Source organism: Myxine glutinosa, chromosome 12, assembly GCF_964187855.1.
Source record: "Myxine glutinosa chromosome 12, kmMyxGlut1.1, whole genome shotgun sequence".
In the NCBI taxonomy this organism is placed as follows: Eukaryota; Metazoa; Chordata; class Myxini; order Myxiniformes; family Myxinidae; genus Myxine; species Myxine glutinosa.
This window is the reverse complement of record NC_136272.1, coordinates 26,878,015-26,892,859: the sequence shown is the minus strand read 5'-3', so window position 1 is coordinate 26,892,859 and position 14,845 is coordinate 26,878,015. Positions and strand designations below refer to the sequence as shown.

The 14,845-nt window shown below is 44.6% G+C and overlaps 1 protein-coding gene across 3 annotated transcripts in view; it reads right to left on the bottom strand.

The window, feature by feature from the left end:
• STX5 (syntaxin 5) overlaps positions 1-8,835 on the bottom strand; it is a 34,474-nt gene extending 25,639 nt beyond the window's left edge. Inside the window, exons 1-5 of one of the 3 annotated variants that reach the window (XM_068132940.2) lie at positions 8,551-8,835; positions 5,214-5,292; positions 5,038-5,105; positions 1,937-1,992; positions 1,767-1,837 (exon numbers count right to left, since the gene is read on the bottom strand). In XM_068132940.2, coding sequence (XP_067989041.2) covers positions 1,767-1,837; positions 1,937-1,992; positions 5,038-5,105; positions 5,214-5,276 — 258 coding nt within the window. In that variant the 5' untranslated portion in view covers positions 5,277-5,292; positions 8,551-8,835. Of the gene's footprint in view, positions 1-1,766; positions 1,838-1,936; positions 1,993-5,037; positions 5,109-5,213; positions 5,293-8,550 lie in introns of all 3 variants that reach the window. The other 2 variants (XM_068132939.2, XM_078766625.1) reach the window with 2 other exon arrangements.
• Between the last annotated feature and the right edge of the window lie 6,010 nt (positions 8,836-14,845).

Genomic DNA, 14,845 nt, shown 5'->3' with positions numbered 1-14,845 from the left:
CTCCTGACAGCACACCTCGATCAATGTCCTGTCGATTTCATCCAATATTCAACCTGTCCACTCACAAAGATCAACGCTGGCCTTTACAAGCAAAACTAGTTCTTCATTGTAATGCTGGTGAATATAAACATACAAATTTTAAAAATAAAGGTAAAAGTTACACTTTTACACATTTTACAGAAACCCAAATGGCTCGTGGAGTTGGGAGGGGAGCTCGTTTCCAAATTCCCAATGGAAAGAGACAGCTCCTTCAGCAAGATGCCACCGATTCGTAAGCGAAGTTACCCCACGATATGGTTATTCGCTCCATCGGCATTCGATGGTCATTCAGACAGCCTTGCTCCAAGACATCCGTTATTATTCACAATGTCACGACCAAATATGAACCACTCACTAGGTGTATTGCAGCTTTTGCGAAACACAAAACGGTTAATTACGGGAAGAAAAACGTTCTATTTAACAAGAAACCGAGGAATATTTCACCACCTTCCCTTTGATCTTTTCCAGGTCGCGATTTTGTTTCCACTGCAAGTAGTTGCAACTTGAAGCGTTTCTGCGTGAGTCACCGGGCAAACAAATGATGCCATCTACAGACCAATGTGGACGATTAAATGTTGCATCCACGCAGTTTTTACAGCATAGCCCAAAGGGCAAAGCCATCGAGAACAGTGTTTGCCCGTCCGTATGTATGTATGTATGTATGTATGTATGTATGTATGTATGTATGTCTGTCTGTCTGTCTGCCCCCTCAAACGTATACCAATCAAAGCTGAGGATCTGGTCACATGACAGGGTGATTTGATTACTTCCGATGTCATTACGGCGGTGCGGCTGCTGACTCTCCACATTCCGGCATTTCGATTCCAATTTCGTTCAGGCCGAACATATCGTCGAACCTGTCATATATCACAATCGCCATGCTCTACCTTCACGTTTTTCATTCAGTGTGAAACACAAACAAACCGATTGTTAAAATGACCATCAAATATCGAAAGCATCGGCGTTACGGCTCTTGCAACAATACGGTACGGTACACGTATAGGCCTTAGGCGTTATGCTTCACCCTACGGGTCGCTTCGGACAAATTAAGCCCAGGTTTCTTAATACAGTAGTGTATCGTTTCAGCAGTATCGTTTTCGTAATAGTAATAATAATATAGTAAATATGACCACAACACTTTAATCCCAATGTCGTGAATAAAAAATTAATGGAATGAAGCGGTGTATGGTTCATGAATCAATGATAAGCGATGTGCGGTACTAATAACAGCGGAAGTAAGGATTCGCCTTGGTTTTTTGATAGCATGTTATTAACCCAACCATTGTAGGGTATATAGATTAAAGTAGATCTTCCCTCAGTTCTGTCAGTAAAACTTACCTCACAGATGTCGGGATTCCTCCAAATTTCTTTATTTAATGTTATAAACAGCATTAGCGACTGTTTAAAAAGATAATCATGTGTGTTTGCCGTTTATAATATTTTACAAGCCCGGCTACGCTGCTGTTAGACTTTCGGTCTTGTTAGTCTACAAAAGGGAAACTTTTATTAGAACTACCGACATAGTTTGCAATCTCTGTTAGGCAAAGCTTGAAATTGAACCGTGAACCAAAACTGCAAAAGACGAGAAGTTTTCACCGTCATAGCACTTCCAGATGCACAGCCACAGTACAACAAAAATTAAATAAACAATGACGAAGAAAAGGTACTGCACTGAAAAAGACCGTGTAAGGTTCTTCAATATCAGTGGGCAGTACAAATCAACTCACTTTCTTTATGATGTAAGTCAGTTCCTCGATATCGGCAGCTTTATCGTCGAATAGCGATTTGCGTTTTGCCACTGTAGGATAGCACACGGGCATGGAAGTCTGTCATGTGCATCACATAACGAGAACGTAAAGCACAGAAGCACCTCAACGATCTCTCCTACAGTACTTACACAAGGTGAGTTTTTCCAGCTTGGTAAATGTGCTGCTTAAATCTTTCCCTATCCTCCTGCAGGAACAGAAAACAAGAATCCAAAAATGCCTTCGTGGGGAAAAAAAAGAAAAAAAAAAAAAAAAGGCAAAAGGGTCAGAAATTCTTGATAATTGCGGATAACAACATCACATCCATATCACAGATAAGGGGTGGGGATTCTGTCTTCTGTCAACTTCAACTGTCATCATGCCAGCTGCTTGGGTGTGGGCACCTCTCACACCAGCCATGGCACCTCAACAAAGGACTTCTGCAACTCATTGGGACTGACGCAATCTGTCAATTTCCCGACCCGGATCTCAGTCAACGGAGCATCTTGTCTTCTAGACTTGGTTATGACAAACTTCCCAGCAAATGTCTGCTGCTCTTCTGCTCCAATCGGTTCATCTGGTCATTTGCTTGTTAAAGTGGACATCTCTCAGGCCATTCTCAGAGAGCCTCCTCAGCGGCGACGAATCTAGCATTTCACTCAGGCCAACTGGCATGGTCTTCAAGCAGCCATCAAACTTATGGACTGGTATCCCATCTCTACTGTCTCTGACATCAACTCATCCTGGGAATTCTTCCAAAGAAATTTGCTCTCTCTCATGTACAGATTTATCCGATCTCGTCTTCAGTTGTCATACCCTTCATCCCATCCACGGTACACTGAATCTTGTGGTGAGGCAGTTGCCCTGAAACAATTTGCCTTCGTCTCATGGAAGGCAAATCCAACTGAAGTCAATCTCAGTTCCTTCCACAAAGCTCGGAACAAGTGTGTGTCTACCCTCAGGAGAGCCAGGAAACGATATCTCTCTACTCTCAAGGCTGAACTCTCAAACCTGTTTCCCTCCTCCAAATCCTGGTAGCGATTGGTCAAATCTGTTTCTTGTGTTTGTTCCCCCTCCATCCCCTCCCTTACGTCAAACAGCTACACAGCTGACTCCGAACGTGACAAAGCCGAATGCCTCAACTCTGTGTTTGACTCAAAATCTTGTGTCCCAAAACCATCTCTCTCTGTACCCCCCTTTCCCAGTCGAACCTAGCTGCTCCTGGACTCTGTGTCCTTCTCTCCTGACAAGGTGGAGAAGCTTCTGTCAAACCTCGACTCTGATTCTGCAACGGGACCAGACGGCATCAGCCCACGGATCCTAAATCCTACTCTGCCACTCTATCTCACCCTCTCTCTGTTCTCTTAACCCTCTCTTTTGATCAAGGACATCTGACATCTGCTTGGAAATCAGCCAACATTACTGCGTTACACAAAAAATGTGCAAAAACAGATCCTTGCAACTACAGACCAATCGGCCTGCTCCCAGTCATCAACACCGTCAATGAATCAATCATTGCTTCTGATATTAAATCCTTCCTCTTCTCCAATGGCTTGATCTCTGATCATCACATTATACTCAGGCCAGGTCATCTGGACATGCTCCTTCTGCTGTCTCAACAATGGATGGAGGTCCTCAATGCCAAACAGGAAATCAGAGCTGTCTCCCTTGACATATCTCGTGCCTTCAATACGGTCTGGCACCCTGCTCTGCTCACTAAACTCTCCTCCTATGGAATCCATGGTAACCTCCACGCATGGCTTGCGGACTTCCTCTCTCGTTGCAGTCAACGTGTGGCCCTGAATGGAATTCTCTAATCTCCTCTTCCTGTTCAGGCTGGAGTTCCCCAATGCAGTGTTCTAGGACCTGTGCTTTTTATGGTCTTCATTAATTATCTCTCTGACTCTCTGGAAAATCCTCTATATCTTTTTGCTGATGACTCAGCTCCCCGCCGCTCCATATCTCATCCCTCAGATCGGCAGACGGCAGCCTCTTCACTCTCTGCAGACCTGGGCAATACCTCAAACTCATCAAACAAGTGGAACATGTCTTTCAATCCTGACAAATCTCACACTTTCACTTTGTCTCTCTGAAAAGACGGTCTGGACAACCCTCCCGAAGAAGTTCTGTCACTCAAGCTTTTGGGTTTCACTTTCTGCCATGATCTTTCCTGGGAAAACCACATTTCTAAGCTGGCCTCCAAAGCCAGTCACAGTCTGGGCATCCTCCGTCATGCGAAGTCCTTCCTTGGCACTTCTGAGCTCCTCACCCCATAAAAGGCTTTCATCCACAGCTTAGATCCCTGGTGTTGGGCTAGCGGCTAGGGTGCCGGCTTAGGATCCTAGGATCCTGGGTTCGAATCTCGGTCGATCGCCGAATTAATGCCAGGGGGGTTGACTCAGCCTGTCATCCTTCCGAGGTCGGCTAATTGAGTACCAGTTCACTGGTAATTCCCTGTTTGTCGTTGAAGGCGGCAAAAAGGGTTGGCGTCAGGAAGGGCATCCGGCCGTAAAACATTGCTTCAAAAAGGGGACCAAAAAACCACAACTACCACGGTCCCCGAAAAGGCCAACCCCCGCTTTGCGGGGAAAAATGGCCTCTAAACGGTGGTTTTATCCACAGCTTGATGGAATACTGCCTTCGGCTCGGCTTCACGCTGGAGAAACCAAAGCTTTCAGAATCATTGGAATCTCCTGTGATGAAGCCGATTCTGAGGGCCATTCACTCACTCACCGCAGGCAGGCTGGTGGTCTTTCTATCTTCTACCGACTCCTCTCTGGCCTTGGCCTTGCTCTATCTGTGATCTGTCATCCAAATATTCCAGCAGGATGCACAAGATCTGCCAGCAACCCTCTTCTGGTGAAACTTCCAAAATAAACACTCTCTGCTCACCTTCACTTTCATTCCTCTTTTTCCCCGCCTCTGGAACAAACTCCCAGATTCTCTTCACCCCTACTCCTCCATCCAGGTCTTCAAAACAGCTGTTCACCACCATATCTTATCTTCCTCCATCCAAAACCATGATCTTTTCTACCCTTGTTAACCCACCCCAAATGCATCTCTTTTAAATTCCCTGTTTTCTTTCCGGAAAAGCCTTGTAGTGTCCATCTTGTTTATCCCATGTACCCGCCCCAACGGGTACACGGGAAAAACAAAATCCAGAAGCCAAAACAATGTACGGTAAGGAATTGGGAAGCAATTTCAATGAAAGGTTGGCATATTTGAAAAGAAAAAATTGCTCCATGACACTCACTTTGCAATGAGGGTGAACTCGGTGCGCTGACGTGTGGCACCGGTTGGGATTGGCTGAATGCCATTCTGCTGCTGTCACACAAAGTGAAGACATTAATTGGGATAAAAGGCCACAAAAGGAGCTGACTCTCGCATCAGCAGGAAAGCAAATGTTAAGCGAGTCGTTAACAATATTACCTGTCTGCTCTGCATAGACTTGCAGGTCGCCATGAACTCTTGCGTGCGATCCCTACACGTCATAGCTGCGGCTGAAAGCCTGTGAGCAAGACATTCCACCGTGATTAACAAAACGCAAAACTTAACTAAACAGTCTTTTTAGAAAATTTTGAAAACTCCCTAACAGACTCGGATCCAGATCTTCACCAATAGTCCAGGAGCCAGTTTTCAAGAGAGGCCTAGAAAATGAGTTTCGTGCAACACCCACTACACAGTTGGTTTGTCATTTCAGGGTGCTTGGGATACATCTGTAGAACAAATCCAGCCCTGATGTCCAGTTAAATTGTGGCAGCAACAATAAATGGCAGCCACTTTTCTATTAAGGGGGTACCGTAGAGCTCGAAATTGATGATTTTTTTTTTGTATTTTTGTTTTTTCAGCTCTTCTAATAGGGATTCTTCAACATTATAATTAAAAGGATAGTGGGAAGTATGAGGGGATTTTCGTTATGCTGTTCAAGTATGATTTAAAAATTTTTATTTATTATACCTTGTATTATACCCAAAACACACAAAATCGCTGAAATATGTAGTTTTTCCTTTTCGACTGTAATTATGCAATATCATCGTTATGTCGTTCAAATGCGGTTATGGTTGTAATATGTTATATCTTTATGATCTTTTCAAGAAACAAAATTGGACAATCCTTAAGTAAAGTCAGAAAAATATAGATTTCATTTCCCCTTAAATCATCAACCCCACTCCTGTTATGACCAAAAACCCACAAGTAATCTCAGCAAAAATATCTCACCAGGTCAAATCTGGCTGCGTATCATAGCCATAGTCATTCACTGAACATTACAATGTTAACATATAACTGTTATTTGTTGTATTATTAAAATAAACACATATTTTGCTACTGAATCATCCTCTAAGTGGTATAAAATCACGAAAATGTCATCATTAATCTTCCTCATCATCATCTTCCGAGTCGCTTGTGGTAGGTTATTTGTTTGGGTTTTTGCATTGTTCACCTCCCATGCAAGTGCAGGCTTCTGTGCATGGCATGTTATTGTTCTTGCAGGCACATACGTGGCTGCGTTGACATGCAGACACTTTACACTTGCTCAACTAGTCCAACTGGAGCAGGGTCTTTGGTCATGAGGGTGGGCTGGAGAGTTCCATCTTCGATGTTCCATCCATTATCATCTGGCTTTGGTAGTGCTTGGTTGGGGAGCAATGACTTCTTCCAGATGAATGACTGATAGTTAGCTCGATAAATGTGTTGCCTAATACTGTCAGATGTTGGTGGAAGGCATTCACTCTTCTGCCTTTTCTGGCAGAACATCCAATATCTGATTTCGTCCGCCGTGTCACCTGCTGCCTGAGCTGTTGTGTACAGGGAGCATATGAACCGCTCACAAGCACGGACAGTATCCTCTGTCGGTGGGATAATATCTCCCTGTAGCCTGTAGGGGCTAAGGGAAAAAATAAATAAATGAAATCCGTCAAAATCTCAGATTTACGCCTCGGACACCACCCCCCTCATAGAAAAGTGGCTGCCATTTATTGTTGCTGCCACAATTCAACTGTACATCAGGGCTGGATTTGTTCTATAGATGTTCCCCAATCACCTGGAAGTGATAAACCAACTGTGTAGTGGGTGTTGCACAAAACCATTTTGAGCAGATTCTGGCTCCTGGAAGACAAAATCAAATCAATTCGTCCTTGTGACACACACAACCTGTCTACCAAATTCCATCCAAATCAATCCAGAACCTTTTGAGATATCCTGCTCAGACAGACAGACAGAGGTGCAAAGATAACACCCGTCCACCTTCGGTGGTGGAAGTAGCGAGGGACTGCTCCGAGACCAAGCCGCAGATCCAATGTGGAGTACCTGTTGCCAGCTTGACTGGGAAACGAGCTTCTTTTTGAAAACTTTCGTCAGCAAGTTGTTCCACATGTAGTATCCATGAAGCAGCTTTGTGGGACACAGCTCTCCACCTTATTCAAGTGCATGAAGGAAATATCAAAGTGAATGCTTCCAAGCCAAATGAAAAGCTTTGCGGATGTGCAAAAAAAGTTGCAGCAATATAAAGACTTTCCGTTTAAAGCTGATGGGTTTGGAAGCAGGCAGTGATCCCAGGAGTGCAAATGAATAACGGGCATGTAATTGCACCTAGGAAGAGTGAACCGTGAAGGGAGAGCAGTTGGAGGTTGGTAACATCAGCAACGACTCCAACATGAGCGGCCTGGGAAATGTTTTCATAATATCGATTGCCCGACGAAACCCCGTGGCATTTCACGAGCAGAAGGGCGCATCCTGAGCAGGCAATGACCAGCAGAGTGCAAATCATTCCCAGAAAACGTTATCGTATCTGACATTTTCAACTTGCATGGCATCCTTTGGAATGCTGAGCGAAAGAATCGCCAAAAAGACCAGACTGGTAGAAATAACGGCTGAAATGTCTGCTGCGATGCATGTCCTGTGCCAATATGTAATCACCACGTTGTTTGACACTCAGCATTTAGAGGATAGAGTATGGATAAACCCTGTGGGCTGCCATCCAATGGGAAAGGTGCATGGGAGAGGAGATTTCTCCCTGGCAGAGTTTGAGGCTGAAGAGTACTCCTTAAAATTTTCCACATTTTGGAAACCCGAAATGCCAAAGGTGTAGCTGACGACGATTCTTGACCGGGGTGGTTCGTTAAATGTTGGAAACCTTTGGCTAAAATATATATATTCAATCGGCTAGTTTGGTGCATCCCGCTGCTGGTATTGCCAGGTTATGGAGAGGGCACCGAACTGGCAGTTTGTACACCTGACGTCTTGGTCGAGGTTGCGGCAGGTCAAGAAGAGGTCACAAGGTGAATTGCAGTCTCTGAAACGAGGCAAATTGAAAAACTGTCGGTCCACACGTCGTTTCGTGTGCAGCCCACAGCTGCTGGTTGCATCATTTTCTGGAAGCACGGCGGTGCCGCTGATGCAGTGCCCCGATACCTGTAAGCTGGTACTCATTTTTGCCGACCTCGGAAGGACGACAGGCTGAGTCAACCCACCTGGTGTAATAATAAAACGGCACGATAGCGGCTCAAACTCAAGACCCGAAGATCTTAAGCCTCCATTTCAGTGCAACCACGTGATCAGAGTTTGGAGATGGCCAATTGGTCCAAGAAGGACCTCGGACTGGCACTGGCAGTGACACAAATCTGATCAGAAACTGCCACAGAGATAGATCAAGTGTATCGACGTCATGAAAGCTCGGACTCAAACACGACATCAATAAAATTAACCTGGTGATAAAACCGTTGTGACATTAACATTAAATACTAATCCCAAGACCAGTTAGAGTTACCTGAACGATGAAGAACAAAACTCAAATCCCTCGAACTGAACTTGTGAAGCAACAGAGCTCTAAAAACCGCCAAAATAGGAACAACAGTAGCGAGAACGGCGGTGGCGAAGACGGAAGAGGAGTCGCTAAAAAGAACGAGTCATCCGCGTCACAGGTTAAAGCGGTACACCATAAATAACTCGAACCAGGCCCAGAGATCGTCCAATACACAATACAGGCCACTTCCGGTCCTTTACCGTGACGTCATGCCACGTTTCGCCCAAGCTGTGGACGTTCGAATACGTCACGCCGCATTCTTCGCTCTTGCGTGTACCTTCTGACATCCAGAGCCGCAGCGTCTCCTTTCCTTTATTTATTCTTCATACTCACAATAAAAGTAATAATTTCTTTATCCTGTTGGCATGCTACAGTCTGTAGTTAAAGATACATCGAATCGACAGGGCGAAGGATGATCTCGGTTGAAACTGAACTATGGCTGCTTATACACCGCCCAATTAAATTAACTCAAAGTTAATGATCGTTACAAGAAAGCATGGAGGAAATTAACTGTTCCTCTATCCACACAAAGGAAATACACAATGACCAAGGGAAGTAACTGTTACAGGTGTTAGTTTGTGTAAATGAAATTGCCACGGTTATCATCTTCCTCTTCTTGCTTACAGGTGCCAAACACGTATCGTTCAAAAGTCACTTCCGGTTCCGGGGTGAGCGGGCGGGCCGGGAGTGCCGGACGTGGAATATGGCGTGCTCGAACTACTATTACTAACGGCTCCGTGTCCTTTTACACGAGCGTCTGAAACAGAGGAGTCCCCTACCAAGCTTATCTATACACCCTAATGCTGTGAATATTGGTGATGGGTCGCCCATGTTTGTAATTGTACATCTTGATGAATTAGGATGAAAAGTAGAAGTAACAATTAAAGCATGAATTGCACGTTTCTATATTGTTAGGCACCGTGCGTGGTCCGCAAGAGTCCAGAAATTGAAGCAACAACGATTTATTTAAATTCTGCAAACAGCGCAGTCAGCATCAGTTACTGCAAGAAACACCAACAAAATCCCCGGCAAGCCACGCCCCTCGGCTCTTCTTCTTCCTCACCGCAGTTTCCTTCTGACTCAATTATTCATTTTGGCATTTCACTGTCACCACCTTAACATTCTTAACATTCTTATTGACGTGACAAAACTAACTTGAACAACTCGTGAAAACAAGTTGCATTCTAGCACTGTTCATTAAATGTCCATGTCAGTGCTAATATCAGTCTTGGAACACGTTTAGGTTACGATAACAATCTCAACAACAAAATCTACCATATAAAACAATGTGTGTGTGTGTGTGTGTGTGTGTGACCCCTTCATAAGGGTAAGTTTTAAAGGCTTTGAGTAGTGCTTTAGGAGGGATTTTAGTGCGGGGGAGGGGGGGGGGGGTTAATGGGCAATCTTTCAACACGACTGTGTGTCAACCAGTTAAAAGACCTAAAATATTCCGAGAACCTTCAAAGGACCCAAAAGACTCCGAAGACCCAATATACCCTGTAGACTGTTAATGACACAAAAGACCATGAAGACCTCAAGGACTCTGAAGACCCAAAATACCACAAAGACCCAATAGACCCCGAGGATGCAAAAGACACAGAGAACCAAAAATACCCCAATGACGCAGAAGACCCCCCAAGGATGCTGAAGATCCAAAATATCCCAAAAACCCTTAAAGACCATGAAGACCCAATGGGCCCAAACACCCAAATTAAAGACCCCAAATACCCGAAATGCCACAAAGACCTCAAATATCCCAAAAAACATTAAAGACCCTGAAGAACAAAAATACCCCAAAGACCCTTAAACACCCCAAAGACCCAGAAGACCAAAAATACCCCTAAAAGACCATTAAACACCCAAAATACCCCAAATACCTCAAACACCCAAAAGATCACAAAGATCATTAAATAACCTGAAGACTCAAAATACCCCAAAGACCCCAAGTACCCAGAGGACTTAGACTGAAAAGACCCTGAAAACCCAAAATACCCGAAAGACCCTTAAATACCCAAAAGATCCTGAAGACTGTTAAAGATCCAAAAGACCACGAAGACCGAAAATACCCCAAAGACCCAAAATACACCAAATACCAAAAATACCCCAAAGACAGAAAAGACCCTGAAGAATGAAAAAACCCAAAATACCCCAAAGACATTTAAATACCATGAAGACCAAAACGATCGAAAAGACCCTAAAGACCGAACAGACCCCGAAGACCCAAAGGACCCAAATAATCTTAAAGACTGAAAATAGCCTGAAGACCCAAAATATCCTGGTTACTTAAAGGATCGAAAAGACCCAGAAGACTGAAAATACCCCCAAAGACCCAAAAGGTCCCAAGACCCAAATTATCCCAAAGACCCTTAAAGACCCCGAAGACCCAAAATACCCCAAAGACCCCAAGTACCCAGAGGACTTAGACTGAAAAGACCCTGAAAACCCAAAATACCCCAAAGACCCTTAAATACCCAAAATACCCTGAAGACTGTTAAAGATCCAAAAGACCACAACGATCGAAAATACCCCAAAGACCCAAAATACACCAAATACCAAAAATACCCCAAAGACAGAAAAGACCCTGAAGAATGAAAAAACCCAAAATACCCAAAAGACATTTAAATACCATGAAGACCAAAACGATCGAAAAGACCCTAAAGACTGAAAAGACCCCGAAGACCCAAAGGACCCAAATAATCTTAAAGACTGAAAATAGCCTGAAGACCCAAAATATCCCGGTTACTTAAAGGGTCGAAAAGACCCAGAAGACTGAAAATACCCCCAAAGACCCAAAAGGTCCCAAGACCCAAATTTTCCCAAAGACCCTTAGAGACCCCAAAGACCCAAAATACCTGAAATAACCAAAAGACCCGAAAGAACCAAACAATCCAAAAAAGCGAAAAGATCCCAAAGACCCAGTGGACCCTAAAGACCAAAATTACCCCTAAATCGCAAAATAGCCCAAAGACCCTTAAATACCCCATAGATCCAGATTGAGGTGCCCAAAAGACTCAAATGACCCAAAATATGCCGATCAACCAGAAGACCCAAAAGACACAAACGACGCTGAAGACCTAAAAGACCCCAAGGACCCAAATGATCCAGAGGACACAAAAGACCCCAAGGATTCCGAAGACCCAAAAGAAGAGCAATTATGCCTCTTACATTGGAATTGTTGACGGTGGCTTGCAAACTGAGCCTCGAGGTCGGTGTACAGCAGCGGTATTTTTTAAATCACAATAAATACAAAGCACAGGAAGGTGAAATTTGCTGCACGTGATGTGCAATGTGTGCAAAGTAAAACGAGTGTTCATTTACATCTGTAGAACCACCTTCAGAGGCCATTTTTCCCTGCAGAGCAGGAGTTGGCATTTTTCGAGCACCCTGGTCCCCTTTTTGAAGCAATGTTTTATGGCCAGATGCCCTTCCTGCCGCCAACCCTGTTGGTCGCCTTTGCGACACACACGGAATTACCAGTGAACTGGTACTCAATTTGCCGACCTCGGAAGGATGACAGGCCCCCTGGCGTTAATTCAGCAATAGACCGGCATTCAAACCCAGGATCCTGGGATCCCACGCTGGCACCCTAACCGCTAAACCAACATCAGGCTCATTTACATCTGTAGGATGTCTAATAAATAAAGATTATATGAGCCCAGACTTCAGACTTTGGCAGGCTCACATGGCTGTCGTAAAAAAAAACAAAAAAAAAACTGTTCCAACCCATCATTTTTAATGGGCTTTATACTAGTGCAACAAGAAAGAGCAATCAGATATTGCAGACCTTCAGCAGGACGTGTTTGTGTGGTTTATTAATGGCGTAGATATATGTTCAATCCAATGCGGCTGCTGAACCACGTTACCGATTATGTCATCAATTTAATTCTCCCATACTATTCATGTGTAGATCATGCTCAAGAAATTGGATCAAACATTCTACTTGTCTAATTATGATGTCATAATGAAGGCAATGGTGACATAATCATGAATATATTGTTGCGGTTTTAGAACCCTCGCTTGTAAATAAGTACTTGTAAATATCTCATTATTAAAATGTTAAAGGCTGCACCCCATAGTTAGTCCACAAGCAACACGTAGGCCACCATAGGACTTTAGTTATTTCATTATTATGTGTTTTAGATAAGGCCGTGTTTCCAATAGTTGAATCTGCGTTGCATCAATCAAATAAGATTAGGACCATTCCGTCCATTTTGCGACCTCCATCTCCAAGCGACGCCATTACGTGCCCCTACAGTCGTTGCCTTAGCGTTCGCTCAAGCACCGCCATAAACCATGCGATCAGGCCTGAGGAAAAAGGGGGCGGAATGCCAAGAAGAAGGTGTGGCCTGTCAACCAGCCGTCAAAGGCGTGGCCGGTAAACCCTCACCAGCCAACCAGGGCTGATGTAACATCACCGACAGGCGTGGCCTTGAGGCCCGTGTAGTGATCACGTGGCGCGTTATATAAGCGCAAACGCAAAGCCCTTTGAGAGAGAGATACGGCGGCACTCGAGTGGAAGGTTGGTGGTAAAAAGGACTCGGGTTGGAGACGCGCTTATACGAGTCTGATTGGGAAATGCGCACGAGTTTGGTTGGAGACGCGCTTATTAACGGACTTGTCCAGGAGCGCACACGTACGGGACACCAGCCTCCCCCCCGCTATATGTAAGGTCCGGTCGCGTTTCCAAAATACGCGGAGCTGCCTGCCGGGTTTTTGCCCGCTGAACCGGAGCCTGGACTGGAGCCTCACCTGGAGCCTGGACCCCATCACCGGACCCTCTACCTGACCACCTACCAGCTACAATCCCTGTGTGTGTGTATGTTTGTCTGGGGTATAGATTAAGACTGCTTTAAGACTGCCCTGTGTCCTGCTTCTTCTTCTTCCTGTCTTGTACATTCTTTCCTTTCCTTTTTTTGTTTGTAATAAATTCACCTGTTCTTTCTGGTTTCGTCTTAATCCCTTCGCTTTCGTCTTTTCTCAATTGAGTACCTGTGGCACGATTAGGAACCGCTCAGAATCGGGTTTCGTCTCATTGTTAACAGCTTGGATCGCGGATTGCTAACCGCTCGGAATTTTCCAACATATCCATGGTTCGAGCGGGAGTTATTCCCTCGTTTCCAGCCAGCGTTGGTACTTAGGTAGTAGTGAACCCCTAGGCCTAACAAACCCTATCTAACGCCGCGCCAGGAAGGACGTTATAACCCCCAGGACTCGGGACGGCCAGCTAAAAAGACAAGGGGATTAACCCCCCCCCCCCTTGATAAGGGGAGCGCCGACCCCCAAGATCCGTAACAATATATTGTTCCCCACGGGGAGTAATTGACTACGAGCCATGTTTCAATTTTTTCCATGGAGCAGTTTCAGAGATATAGAGGAGCAAAGTTTTTCGGTTTTTTTTCCAAGATGGCACCCATACCACGTGACCCATGACATAATTATCATTCAAAAAAAATTCTGCAGGAGCACCTATGGTGAAAATTTCGTGTCAATCGTTGCAGAGAAAAGCTTACTCACTTTATGTGCGGACAAAAAACAGACAAACAATCGGACCCAAATGCAATCTGGCGAGGGTAACAACTGATCAGTGAAGGTAAACACATGTAGCTACCCCAGATTACAAACTGCTTGTTGTTGGGCTTGGACCTTTTTATTTACTGAGGAAAGTAAACCAGATATTTGTAATGGCTGTCTACATTCCACCACAGACCACAGACCAATGTATCTTGAGGCTTTATCACCCGATTCAGCCAAATTTTCTTGGGAGATTGTAATCAGTGCAGATTGGACAATGTATTCCCAACATGTACAGCAACGCACACGAATTGAGGAAATGCTGGATTTATGCTACCAGCAGAAGACCCGCCCGACGGGTGATCTTGTTGCAGGCATGCAACAGCTTTTCCGATGCATACCTTTATTTGGGCGGGGTATAGCCAACTGACAGCTGCCTCAATTGCTCCCGGAGATAAAATAAAATAAAAACCCAGGTTACGTGCATGAAGCAAAAACGTGCCCACAAGAGAATGACCGTCTCTCAATATAATCCTCCAATGACTCTCTCGTCAGCTAGAACTCTCCAATTTCCGTATTGAGAGAAAAAAAAGAGGAAAAAAAAAAAGAAGAAGAAAAAAAAAAAGAAGGTTTTTGGAGTCGCCAATTATGTTACGTCCCTGGGAATCAGCATTACTCCTTGGAGTCCATCAACAAGATCTCTTGGAAGCACGTGCCAACTCAAAGCACAGGCAATCATCATAGCAGG